Raw genomic sequence first — 13629 nt, forward strand, 5'->3', positions numbered from 1 at the left:
GGCCTTCCTTCCTGAGAAGGTGCAGAATTGCACCTGCAACAGATATCGCCCAGCCCTGCCAGACACATTCCATATATAGCAAGGGACTACGGGATTCTGGGCTGGAAGCTGAAGGGCCTTAGAGCAGAAGGGTTTTTTTCCATCCCTCATTCCTGCTGAAGGTCATGGCTTAGGAAAAGCCTCTGAAGCCTCTCTTAGCAGTGGGACGTGGGGTGGGGGCTATTGAACTAAAGGATCGGCTGCCTGCTTAGAAAATAGCTGTTCTTTTTGTCTTTTGATTGAACCTGTAGCTACAGTAGTCGAGCTGTATATGGTGGTCTTGATCTGGGGAGAAGCTGACTTTTTTATGTTCCTGGGTTTGGCAGGGATGAAAGGAGAGGATCTTACGACTATGCTGCTGACCGTACCTACTATGAGGCTGTTCGCACCCCAGGAACATATCCAGAAGATCCTCGGAGAGAATATCCAGCCCGTAGCAGGGAGTTTTATGCTGACTGGGATCCTTACCAAGCAGAGTATTACGACCCACGGTATTACGACGACCCACGGGAATACAGAGATTACAGGGGTGACCCTTACGAGCAAGACATAAGAGAGTATAGTTACAGGCAACGGGAGCGGGAGCGATTTGAATCAGACCGGGACCGGGACCATGAAAGGAGGCCCATTGAAAGGAGCCAAAGCCCAGCTCACTCCCGACGGCCCCAAAGCCCTGGAGCATCTCCCTCCCAATCAGAGAGGCTGCAGAGCGATTCTGAGCGGAGGATCTACAGCCGGTCCTCGGAGCGGAGTGGCAGCTGCAGCTCCCTCTCCCCACCCCGCTATGACAAGCTGGACAAAGCCCGCCTCGAGCGCTACACAAAAAGCGAGAAGCCTGAAAAAGAGCGGGCCTTTGAGCAAGAGAGAACGGACAAAGACAAGCGCCTGGTGAGGAAGGAGAAACCAGAAAAACTTGAGAAGGATAAAGCGGAGAAGCAGAAACGGAGAGCCAAAAATCATTCTCCCAGCTCTCAGTCGTCGGAAACAGACCCAGAAACCGAACGGGAGCCCACCCCTGAGAAGGTCAAAGGCGGCAGCAAAGGGAGTCGGGAGAGAGCAGATAAAGAAGGAGCTGCGAAGAACCGCCTGGAGCTGATGCCATGTGTCGTGTTAACACGAGTCAAGGAAAAGGAAGGGAAAGTAATTGAACAGCCTGCTTTGGAAAAGCTGCGTGGGAAGCAAGAAAATGACACGCTCAAGTCTCCTTTGCTTGAACAAAAAATGCAGATTTCTCAGGCAGACCAAACCAAGTCAGAGCAGCTGAAACTTGAACCCGCCCGAGTGAAAGTGCCAAAAGAGAAGGTGCTTGCCAGTCACATTGAAGTGGTCGAGAAGGATGCAAAACTGAAGCCTAAGAAGCACCTGAAGGCAGAGCTCCCCAGTGAAGTGACTAACCCAGTAGATCTAGAAAAGCTGGAAGCTCGCAAAAGACGCTTTGCGGATGCAAACCTCAAGCCAGATAAGCAAAAAATGGACTTTAAAAGGAGTAGTCAGGAGGAGGAGGAAGCGCGTGTGTTTTTGAAAAAGCAGATTGAGTTAACAAGTAGTGAATCTGAGAGAAAGCCCTTGAGGAAAGAGACTCTTAAAAGGGAATCCAAGAAAACCAAGCTGGAAAGGCTTGCCTTGGTGACCAGCCCCAAAGAAGCTCAAGAGCCAGCCAGTATTTCTCTGGGGATTGGTTTACGGCCCAGTTTAGAGCTGCAGGCTAGGCTTGGGGAGCTACTTGAGGAACCTGGGGAAGCCCCTGAGATCCCTGTAAGGAAGGTCAACTCCATCAAATTGCAGCACAAGCATACACAGCTGTTAGATGACCAAGGAACCGAGCGAGAGGACACATGGAAAACCTACTGCAGTCTTCCCAATGAAGTGCCCGACCACAAGCTAGCTCAAGAGAAGCCTCCATCATCCGATATTGAGAAGATTCCCATTGACATTGATCACACACAGAGTTATCGGAAGCAAATGGAGCTGAGTCGCAGGTTGAAGCAGCAAATGGAAATGGAAATTGCAAAGCACGAGAAGTTTGGCAGCCCAAAGAAAGACCTTGATGAGTATGAGAGGCGTAGCCTGGTGCATGAAGTGGGGAAACCCCCGCAAGATGTGACAGACGACTCTCCTCCCAGCAAGCGGAAGAAATCCTCTGACGCTTTCGACTTTGAAATTAGCACAAAGAGAGAGAGAAACTACAGGAGCTCTCGGCAGGTGAGCGAGGACTCTGAAAGGACGGCCTGTTCCCCTAGCCTCAGGCCCTTCCCTCTCCATGAGGATGAGGAGATGCTGGAGTCCCCGAGGCTGGTGCCTGTGAAAGAAACCAAAGAGTCACCTAAAATGGATGAAAAGGGTCCTCCATATTCTAATGTGGCTGTAAGGGAGGATTCTTTGAAATTTAACCCCTACGACTCCAGTCGAAGAGAGCAGATGGTAGAAATGGCTAAAATAAAACTATCTTCTGTGAGTTGTGAGGAGGAATTGAACCGATGGGAGTCCCAAGTGAAGCAAGAGCCTGGGAGGGTGGACATCACCTTCCCAAGCAGCATTGTCAAGAGAGATGGCATAAGGAAGCGGTCAATACGGGATCTGGAGCCAGGAGAGGTGCCTTCAGACTCTGATGATGACGGCGATAATAAAGCCCATTCTCCAAAACCCCCTTCGTTGCTGGAGAGCTCCAGGTTGTCTTTTTTATTACGGGACAGGGAAGAGAAGCTTCGTGATCGAGAGGAGAGGCTGCCAACCTCTTTGGAAAGGAACAAGTTTTATTCCTTTGCATTGGACAAGACAATCACTCCCGACACAAAGGCCTTGCTTGAGAGAGCCAAATCTCTCTCATCCTCCAGAGAAGAGAACTGGTCTTTCCTTGATTGGGACTCGAGATTTGCTAATTTTAGGAACAATAAGGACAAAGAGAAAGTGGATTCTGCTCCAAGGCCTATCCCCTCGTGGTATATGAAAAAGAAGAAAATCCGAACCGATTCTGAAGGGAAGCTGGATGATAAGAAGGAAGACCACAAGGAGGATGAGCAAGAGAGGCAGGAGCTCTTTGCTTCGCGCTTCCTGCACAGCTCCATCTTTGAGCAGGACTCGAAGCGCCTGCAACACTTGGAAAGGAAAGACGAAGACCTTGACTTCCTCTCTGGTAGATTGTACGGCCGGCAGGCATCCCTGGATGGGAACATTGGCATGTCAGACTTTGTGCCGGAGCCAGTGGTTCTCTTCCACAGCAGGTTTGTGGAGCTCACAAGAATGCAACAAAAAGAAAAGGAGAAAGACCAGAAGCCCAAAGAAGCAGAAAAGCAGGAGGAGAAGGAGAGTCAGCCCAAAAGCCCAGAAGCAGCAGCGCCCGAGGACAAAGTGGCAGAGCATAAGCATCTGCTTTCAGCTGGGCCATTTCCAGCTGCTCTTGTACTCCAAGAACCAGGGCCAGCCATGCCGGAAAAGGTCACGAACGAGAAGTTGCCAGTCATTGCACCCTCTTTGAGAGAAGAGAAGCCTCTGCTAGAACTTGGTCCTGTGGCTGAAGAACCAAAGCCTCTTCCAGAACTCCTTGCTGCTGTCAAAACTGAACCACCTGAGCATATGGAAGCACCGCCAGGAATAGACAGCAACAAGGACCCTGCTCTTTCTGCAGCAACTCCTCCTGAGGAAGACTCGGTATCCCTAGTGCACCCTTCCTATTTGGACACAAAGCCACCCACGCCCGGATCTTCCTTCTCTCAAGCGGACATCTGCACAGATCCAGAACCTGAAATAATCCCACCACCACCACCACTCAAACCAGCAGCAAGGTCCGAGGAACTGCCTGAGCTGAAAGAAGAAAATGTTTCACCATCTCTGAACTCTGAGGCTGGTGCAGGGCAGAAAGCAGAGCCAGCTGTGGAGGTCCTGCCTCCAGTCTCCGACACGGAAATGGAAGCCGAACCACTTGTTGTCATCAAAGATAAGAAGCCGAACAAGAATAAACGTTCCAAAAACCCTGTCCAGACTTCGGTTGCAAACGTTGCAGAGAAGCCTGTCACAAGGAAGAGTGAAAGGATTGACCGCGAGAAACTTAAAAGGTCGGGCTCTCCCCGTGGGGAAGCACTGAAGGTGGAAACAGAGAAGGTTTCGAGAAACGCTGCTAAATCTCCAAGTGCTGCACCAGAGCCAGAAAACCCAGAGCCTAGCTTGCCAGTGGGCAGGACAAGGCGCAGGAATGTGCGGTCAGTTTATGCCACCACAGGGGACCACGAAGGCCCATCGCCTATGAAGGATACTCTGGAGGTCACCAGATCTACCAGGAAAAGGGTTGAAAGGGAGCCACCAGACTCTGCCTTGACTCCAACCCCTCCAAGAAGAGGCAGGCCTCCCAAATCCCGTCGCAAGCCTGAGGAGGAAGTCTCTCCCGTGAAGGCTGAACCAGCCCACCCTGAGGTAGAAGAAGCAGAATCAAAAGAGATGTTGGAAGTCCCGAAACCTGTGGAGGGGTGGAGGTCACCTCGATCCCAGAAGCTGGCACACAGCCACTCTCCAGCAGCCAGCACTCCTCAAGCCAAGAAAGGGGGGAAGAACGAGTCGAAGGCTGAGAATTTGGTGGAGCCAGAAGAGCCCCCTGACCTCTCTGGCCAAGGCTCGAATGGAAGTGAAAACGGTAACAAACCCAAGGTGGAGAAAGAGCCTCTTCTGAGCGACCAGAAGCGAGAGAGGAAAGAAGTCGAGCTGGAGAAAAATGTCCCCGAAGCCTGCACCGTTGAGATTGTGGAAAGAAAGCCTGTCTCTGAGAGAACTCCAAAGTCCAAACGTGGAAGATCCAGGAATGTCAAGGCTGTCGATAAAGCCTCCTTGATGAAGAGCTTGAAAAGCGTTGAAATCCGGCTTAATGTGGATGAAGTCAAAGGTGCTTTGCGGCCCAGCGAAGAGGACACGGAGCCTGTGCCGGCATCGTCCCCCAAGAACAAAAGTCCCCGGAAGGAAGACAAATTGTCACCCCATTTCATAAAGACAGAGGCAGAAGACCCCTTCCAGGAAGCAGAGAAAGATCTGGCTTGTGAGTCGACACAGTCTCCTGAAGCAGACCAGCTGGCCAAGCAGATCGAACTGGAGCAGGCCGTGGAGAACATTGCAAAGCTCACCGAAAGCCAGACGATTGCAGCCTACAAGGAACAGGCGGCTGAAGTGTCAGACGTTCGCCCGGAGGAAGACGGGGACAAGCCTGCTCATCAGGCCAGCGAAACAGAACTCGCAGCTGCCATTGGCTCCATCATCTATGACATCTCTGGAGAGGCCGAAAGTTTCCCTGCTCCACCAACGTATCCTACCGAACCCGAATCAGAAATGCCCGCAGAACCGTTGGTGCTGCCACCCGCACGAGAAGAGATGGAGCCTGAAACTGATCAAGCCGTGAGCAATATCTTGGAGTCGGAAGCCACTTCAGTTGAGCCGCCTGCCCCACCAGGCCCTGGCACTGCCCCAGAGGCAGACTCTGCCAAAGAGGCGGAAGTGAGTGTGAGCGAATCCTCCAATTCGGCACAAGAAGCAGAAACCTTGCAAGAGGCCGACATGGCTCGGAAGGAACGGGGCCGCCAGAAAACCACCCGGCCGAGGCGCAAGCGGAGCACAAGCAAGAAAGGGGATACAGCAGCAGAACCGAGGACTGTTGAGCCCGAACGAATACAAAGCAAATCTCCAGTGGCCAACGAGGTTAAAGGGAAGTCAGAAGGAGCCTCGAAGGAAGAGAGTCAAGAGAAAAGCTCTCCTCTGGCTTCCCAGCCGGGTCCCCCTGATGCCAGCAAGGCTGCACCCCTGGAGGGGGCTTCTCCAGAACCTCCTGTGGCAGACAGCATCCCCCCGCCCAAAGCAGTGGACCTGCTATCTCCGTCAGTTCCTGTTGAAGAGGTGAGCCAGAGCGCCTTCAAACTACAGCCGGGGGCTGACAGTGCTCCAGTGACTCCTCCGCCAGGCACCCCCAATACACCTCTGCCAGTAGCAACCCCATCTTCAGCTGCAGCAAAGCCTGTCTCCGCTGGGTCTGCCCCCCTTCACTCCAGCACAGCAAAGGTGACTGAGTGGATTGTGAAGCACGAGGAGGCCCGGGCCCACTCCACCCCACCGCCGGCTCTGCCCCCTGACACAAAGGCATCAGATATAGACACAAATTCCAGCACTCTGAGGAAAATATTGATGGAGCCCAAGTACGTCTCTGCAACCAGCGTGGCATCAACAACGCATGTCACGACTGCCCTAGCCGAGCCTGTGAGTTCACCTCGTCTGCTAGAGGAAGATCCTCCGCACCCTCCAGCAGAGGTTGTCCGGCCAGGATCAGAAGAGAAGCCAGCTGTCCCAGCCATGAACGCTTTGGAGCCGCCAGTTGCAGAGGCCCCAGTTTTCACCGAGAAAGAGAAGGTCATCACTGTCATTGCTCCCAAGGCCACTTCTGTGATAAGCAGGATGCCCCACAGCATTGACCTCGAGGAAACCCCGCGGATAACCCTGGTGAAGCAAGCGCCCCAGACGTGCCTAGTCAACGCCCTCTCGCCAAAATACAAGCAGAGGCCAAGCACCAATGACAACAGCCGGTTCCATCCGGGATCCATGTCTGTAATTGAAGATCGGCCGGTGGAGACAGGGTCCAGCCCCGGTCTTCGCGTCAACACCTCAGAAGGAATCGTGCTCCTGAGCTATTCCCAGCAGAAGACAGAAGGCCAGCAGCGGATCACAGCAAAGATCAGCCAGATCCCCCCAGCAAGCGCAGTTGACATTGAATTCCAGCAGTCGGTGTCCAAGTCCCAGATCAAGCAAGAGCCCCTTGGCCCCTCTCAGCCAATCCCAAAGGGCTCTCAGACGCCAACGGGGTACGGGAGTGTCTCAGCCCCATCGTCCCTTGTTCTGGGAGCTCAGCAGTACAGCCCTTCCCCTGTACTTTCCTCCATTAAGCAGGAACGGGGCAGCCTGGAAAAATCGGAGCCCCTGCACCTCTCTGTCCAGGCACCCACTTCTCAGTCGGGGCCAGTCAAAGTCCTTTCCCAGTCTGCCAACACTCCATCCATCCTCGTCCACAACCAGATGGTGCTCCCACAGAGCATTGCTTCTTCCACCAACAAAAAGCTTCCAGACCCAGGTGCCCTGAAAGTGGAGACCAAGACTCTTCAGCCGTCGAGCTTGAGCCCCGGGGTTGGGCCTCATCACCCTTCCTTGTCTAGCAAGATACACCCAGAGGCCAATCATGTGAGTGCAGGGCCCAGCACCCCAGCAGAGCGGGTGGTGTCTCACTTGGGGGTCACAAAGCAGGAGCCCCTCTCTCCACGGACAAGCGGGCACTCTCCGTCTCCCTTCCCAAGGGCTTGTCATCCGGGCGGCCCTTCTTCCCCAGCCCTGTCTGGAAACAACTCCATGCTAGGGATCCAGGGGTCTCCTTGCCCTGGGATCCCAGTGCCTCAATACATCTCCAGCATGCACCCCGAGCAGTCTGTGATCATGCCCCCCCACAGCGTCACCCAGACGGTCTCCCTGGGGCACCTCTCGCAAGGAGAGGTCAGGATGAACACCCCTCCTCTGCCAGGCATGCCTTACAGCATCCGCCCTGAAGCGCTTCACTCCCCAAGGGCGGCTCTGCAGCCGCAGCGGTCCAGCACGCCGCAGCCAGCCCCCATCCGAGAGATCGTCATGCCACCTCTGTCTTCCCAGCATTCCTCGGAAGAGGAGATGCACTACCACCACACGGTGTGCCGGGGGTCCGCCCCCGTGCAGTCGGACGTGCTCGTCATGCAGCCAGACTACCGCTTGCACCCCTCCGGCATTCGGCTTGATCAGTACAACGTGCCCCGGGACGTGCGGATGATGATGCACCCGCACATGGCTGCAGTGGGAGGCGACCACCACCCAGAAACCCGGCAGTCCCGCACGCCAGAAGGGAGGTCTGTGAAGACGCCTCCCGCCACAAAGACTCTCCCGTCAGGCAAAGAGGCACCCAAGGCCTCGGAAGTCAAGATGGCTCACTCCCCCCACAGTGAGCCCCGCCTCCTCAGCGGCCAGCTGCCAGGACTGCCTCTGACGCAACCAGTTGTCGTCCCTCACGGCGTGCAGATCATGCACCCGGCGGGCACCTCCTTCCACGATTACAGGACGGTCTACGGGGACATGAGGAGCTACCACCCAGCGGCTCAGCTAGGCCATCCTCAGTTTTCCGGGGCATCGCCAATCGGGCTGCCTTCTCGGAGTATGACCCCCTCTCAGGTAAGCTAAAGGCACTGGGATCAATAGGTGGGATGCTTCTGCGTCTTGTACCACCTTGGAGATTAGTAGCGTTTAGGATGGCTTCATAAGCTTTTGTGGACCAGGTTCCATGTCTCCAGGTGTCATAGTGATTGAGAAAAATGCAGTCTGCAAAATTCAGTTGGGGCTAAAATGTGTGCAAAAAAGAAAATCTTGTTCATTGCAAGCTGCTTAGTGAAGTGGGTTCCTCTTTAACTGAGGTCCCTGATGTTGACCCACAGCACCCTCAAACTCCTCTCATGGTGCATGCTAAGGCTCCTGTGCCTCCCGTGTGTGTGTGTGTGTGTGTGTGTTGGGGGGGTTTGTCTGCTGTGTTTTTGAGGTGTGTGGAGTTTTCCCCATCTAGTTGTTTTGGGGTCAGGGAAGCATTCTGAGCACCACCCTTCTTTCTTCTGTGAAATCGGTATTTTGTGGTGCCTACAACAGTATCAAAAGTGCCCCTGGGGCCGCAAAAGGTTAGGGGTCCCTGTGTTGCAAGACTGGCTGTTGTGTTTGCTGCAAGAGACCCAGGTGGGAATTGGCTCCTGTTCTTTGACATGCCCAGAATCGGACTCCTTCCTCTCCGCAGCCTGGGAGTTGCTCTGCCTGCCCGTCTGCCTTGGGAGTAGGGTGTGCATCTTCCAGGCTGCCTGAGGCAAGGAAGTGAAGTGCCACCAGCAAGTCCCTCCTTTTGTCTTCCGTTCCCACCCCTCCTCCCAGCTTCCAAGCCTGCTCTTGGCTTGTGTATAAAAACATTTTGGGATTGATGCAGCTGGGATGTGTGTGGCAAGTTCTTGCATGGCTGGGAGGCATGTACCTCAGAAGGAAGTGGAGTGTGCCAGCAGCAGCTACCACAAGCATTTGATGCACAGGGTAGCAGGTCACAGGGAGTGTTTTTGGGGTCCTACAGTGGTCCTTTATTTGTAGCTGTGTGGCGACAGATGTGGGGGCTTGGAAATCAGGGTCCTGGAAACCAGAGACGGCTCCTCTGGAAACCAGAACCACCACCACAGAGGCAGGTTATGGCTGAGCATGCAGACATCCTTGAGGAGGAGCCATTGTTGGAGACCCTAGGGATAGAAGCCACAAGTTTTTTTAATCTAGAATGATAAACCTGCGCTAGTTTGCTTTTCTGGGGAGAGGGTGTGGTGGTGTTTCTGAGAGCTTTGGAGTTTGCGGCTCCTTTGCTGCCTGCCAGAGCCCTCTTTCAGAGAGCAGGCACAAGGAAGGCAAGACCAGACCAGTGTTTCCTCTTCCTCCAACACGCCCTGATTTTGTCTTTGTGCCTCTCAGGGTCTGCCGGAAGGGGAACACACCCACCCCAGCCAGCCAGCTCATAGCAAGACTCCCCAGCACACCCAGGAGCCCAAGGGAGCCCAGGCGGCAGGACCAGACCCCACTCACCACCCCGTGGCTGTCAACCGGCACGTCCAGCAGATCGACCCCCACTTGCACCTTCAGCGCAGCCAGGCGGACGCAGGCCAGACCTCCTACCCGTCTCCCGTCGCCATCTCTGTCAAACAGGAACTCCCATCCCCACATCAGGCCCCAGTGCAGAAGCCGGCGCTCTTTATCCCAACCACCTCTGGGCCTGGGGCTCCTCCGGGGCTGCCCCTCTCCCGGCCCGAGCCCCAGTCGGTGCTCAAGCAAGACCTTGCACCTCATCCTGTTTCCCAGAGACCGGTGGACATGGTCCAGCTGCTGACCGTGAGTTTTCTGTGCTGGCTTTTGATTGAATTATTGTTGTGGAGGGGTGCAGATGGCGGGGGGAGGCCTGGTGATGAACATTCAGTTGGGAAAGGGAGGTGCAAGCAGGAAGCGAGGGGCTGGTTGTGAAGGAGGAGGGCCCTGAGTGGGCCACAGAGGCTGGGCTCTGGCAGGGAGGCACTCGCCAATCTTGCACCTAGTTGTTGAAACCTCCAGGGGTGGGGAATCCTTTTGGTCCAAGGGCCGCATTCTCTTCCAGGCAACTTCCTGGGGGCCGCATGTCACCGATGGGCAGGGCCAGAGGCAAATGTGCATGGGGCAAGGATACATTTCAGCTGGGCAAAAACACGATGGGTTTTGGGGGTGCATTTGGTGGCTGGGCCTGAGGTCTCCCCCTCCAACTCTGCCCTGCTTCCTTGCAGTTATTCCATGGCTTTCGTCATTTACACTGAAGTATTATCTCTCTCTCCGCCACCCCACCCCCCAATTTGCAGAAATACCCCATTGTCTGGCAGGGGCTCCTGGCCTTGAAGAACGACACGGCGGCCGTCCAGCTGCACTTCGTCTCCGGCAATAACGTCCTGGCACACCGCTCCTTGCCAGCCCCTGAAGGGGGACCTCCCCTGAGGATTGCTCAGCGCATGAGGCTGGAAGCGTCGCAGTTGGAGGGTGTGGCGCGCAGGATGATGGTAAATGGCTGGAGCAAGAGGCTCCTTTCTGAGGAGGGTCTTGCGCCTGCTGAGTCCGCTTGGCACGTCTACATTGGATTCCAGCCGCTCAAAGCGTCTGTGAGACCAGGCTTCAGAGGCCTGTTCAATCTGCAGCAGAATTGCACATTGCAGGACTGAGCATGGCTGCGTCCTGTGGGGAAAGCAGGGGTTGTTCATCAATGCACATGAAATTACGTGTGTTGATGGATGTGCTTTTGCAGGCGCCTGGAATATATGGCGCTGGTTCCTTGGGAATGCAGGGATGGGGCAGCAAAGCACGTTCACATGAGATGTGCTCTTCAGGGGTCTTGTCCTGCCTTCCAGGTGGAGAGCGACTATTGCCTGCTGCTGGCCTTGCCTTGTGGACGAGACCAAGAGGATGTTGTGAACCAGACGGAGTCGCTCAAGGCAGCCTTCATTAGCTACCTGCAAGCCAAGCAAGCTGCTGGCATCATCAACGTTCCCAACCCCGGCTCCAACCAGGTATGGGGAAGGGAGAGAAAGATGGGTTTGTTTCCTCCCCATAACGTGTTTAAATGCGAGGACTTATTTGGCTGTTGTTAGAATGCAGTGCCTGAGCATACGCAGAACGCATTTCCCTCACCACTGTGTGAACTTAATGAGACTTGTCTACACCTGCTCTTCCAGGCAGGCTTGAGAGACATCCCCACCACATCTCTCCCGCTCCCCAGCTTTGCTTTGTTCTTTTGGGGATGCCACAGCTGAACTTGTGAAGCAGCAGCAAGGTGGAGCCTGTTGAGTTCGAATCACAGGAGCCCAGGCCTTTCAGCACAAGTGGCTGAGGGTCTGCCCTTTGTGCTCCTGCCTGGGGCGAATGTGTTGGCCATTGAGAGCTTGTGTGGTCACCCTTTCCCTCTCCTTTGTGTTTTCTCTATTCCAGCCTGCCTACGTCCTACAGATCTTCCCACCCTGTGAGTTCTCCGAGAGTCACCTCTCCCGCCTCGCCCCAGACCTCCTCGCCAGTATCTCAAACATCTCTCCTCACCTGATGATTGTCATTGCATCGGTCTGAGTGGCTTACAGTTACGGACTTCTTTCTCCAAGGCCCTACAGCAAAAACAGAGAGACAGTGAATGACGAAGGAAGGGAGGATGGACGGAAGGGATTGGACCCTCCTGCCCGAAACTCTGGCTTTGTAGTGGCCGCCATTCTACCTTGTATGTTTACATATTGCTCTAGTGAAGACAGACACCTGAGGCACTTCAATGAGGCAGACTGGTCCTGGGAGCTGGTGCCTCCTTGTGGGGGGAATGAAAGGAAGGCTATTTTTTTTTTTACTTACGAAATAACTTAAAAACAAAAAAAGGAGGAGGAACCAGAACTGCCTTTGCACTAAATCAGTGACTTTGGACCTTTGCACAGTTAAAGATTTGTTGTGGCGTTCAGGGTGGATGTCTCGATACACGCACGGACTTGCGTTGTGGACTTAGAAAACGCAGGACCTGGGAACTTCCGCTCCAGTCTGCGGGTCAAGGAGCATTTCACGATGCGTCTCCCCACTCCTTCTCCCGGATGACCCCGCGCGCTGCCCCCCTCCCCCAATGCTGCAGTTGCCTCCTCTTCCTCCTCCATCATCTGGGATGTACAGTTTACACTGAAGCAAAGCAAAACACAAAAGGGAGAGAACTATTTCGCTTCCTGGTGGGATATGCAGGACTCTGTGGGTGTGTGTACATAGAAATATATATATATATATAATATATATATATATATAAATATATAATACTGACTTTAAAAAGAAATCTGATCCCCACAACATACTTTTTTTTAATCTGTGCCAAAAAATGTGTTTTCAGAGAAAATCTTATTTTCATACTCAGACTTTGTATTTGTCACTCATTTGTAAGTGTGCTTCATTTAGACATTGCCGCCTCCTACCCGCCTCTCCCTGTTCCTTCACATGTGGAAGTGTTATACACTTGTACAGACTTTTTATCTCCTCCTCCTCCTCCTCCTGTCCTTGTCGTCCTAACAATTAATTTATGGAAATGTTTTCTCAGCGCCGTTTTGTTTTGTGTGTCCATTGGATTACAAACTTTATTAAAAAATACAAGACATTCCAGTCTTTGGTGTGCTGTGTGCAGCTGGCGAGGGGACGGGACCGCAATTTATTTATTGATTGTACTTTCAACCTCTTTGCCTTCTGCTAGCTTGATTCTCATCTGGTACTTTAAAATTATTAAACCCACTAGCACCCTTAACCCTAAAATGCCAGGTATCTAATTTCAGGCAGTCAGAGCCTGCTTTTGCCTGTCACGGGAGATGGAGCCCACGGCTGGTGTCTCAGCATTTTCTGTCAGTCACTTGAAATGTGTATGTAGGAGAAAAAGACTGGGGTGGGGTTTGAGGATGTTTGCTCTTCGTTCTTGTGGATTACAGTGGGGCCTTTAGTGCAGTTTAGTCTGGATCCAACCCTACAAAGAAACGATGCCATTTAAAAAAATGGAATTACATGAGGTTCTGCAAATATAGCATATCTTTGCTTCAGGGTGGGTTAACTCCTTATTATCCTTTCTGGAGTGCGTCGGAGCAGAAATGTGGGTGTTGTAGCATTTACCTTACATGGTTTGAGGCCGTGTGACAGAGCCCAGTTCCAAAATGAAGCGCCCCATCCACCACCACCCCCCGGCTCATGGAGATAGAAGCAGCAGCAGATGTTCAAGGAGAAACCATTTTGTCAGCCAGAGGGAGTGCTGGGGTTCAATCTCCAGCTTCAAAAATAAATAAATGAGGCTGGTAAAGTTGTTTTAATTCACCTCTTCCCTAGCTGGAGCATCTTTCTCTACCCTGCCGCCTGCATCTGCCAAAATATTGACCAAATGCAGCTGAGGAGAATCTCTAGGAGACCCAACACTGATGACCTGCCATTTTTCAACAACCAGCTTCCTCATTTCTCAACCTCGTCGAATAATTGGACAACGAGAAAACT

General features: G+C 53.3%; 1 protein-coding gene across 4 annotated transcripts in view; it reads left to right on the forward strand.

Annotated features, from left to right (window-relative positions):
• The window catches only part of SPEN (spen family transcriptional repressor), a 70479-nt gene extending 57722 nt beyond the window's left edge, over window positions 1-12757 (forward strand). For all 4 annotated transcript variants that reach the window (XM_081202861.1, XM_081202862.1, XM_081202864.1 and 1 more), the window contains 5 exons: window positions 366-8244; window positions 9556-9969; window positions 10464-10658; window positions 11004-11162; window positions 11581-12757. In XM_081202861.1, coding sequence (XP_081058987.1) covers window positions 366-8244; window positions 9556-9969; window positions 10464-10658; window positions 11004-11162; window positions 11581-11712 — 8779 coding nt within the window. In that variant the 3' untranslated portion in view covers window positions 11713-12757. The remainder of the gene's footprint in view (window positions 1-365; window positions 8245-9555; window positions 9970-10463; window positions 10659-11003; window positions 11163-11580) is intronic.
• The last annotated feature ends 872 nt before the right edge of the window (window positions 12758-13629 follow it).

Source organism: Podarcis bocagei (genome assembly GCF_964188305.1).
Source record: "Podarcis bocagei genome assembly, chromosome: 7".
Classification (NCBI taxonomy): Eukaryota; Metazoa; Chordata; class Lepidosauria; order Squamata; family Lacertidae; genus Podarcis; species Podarcis bocagei.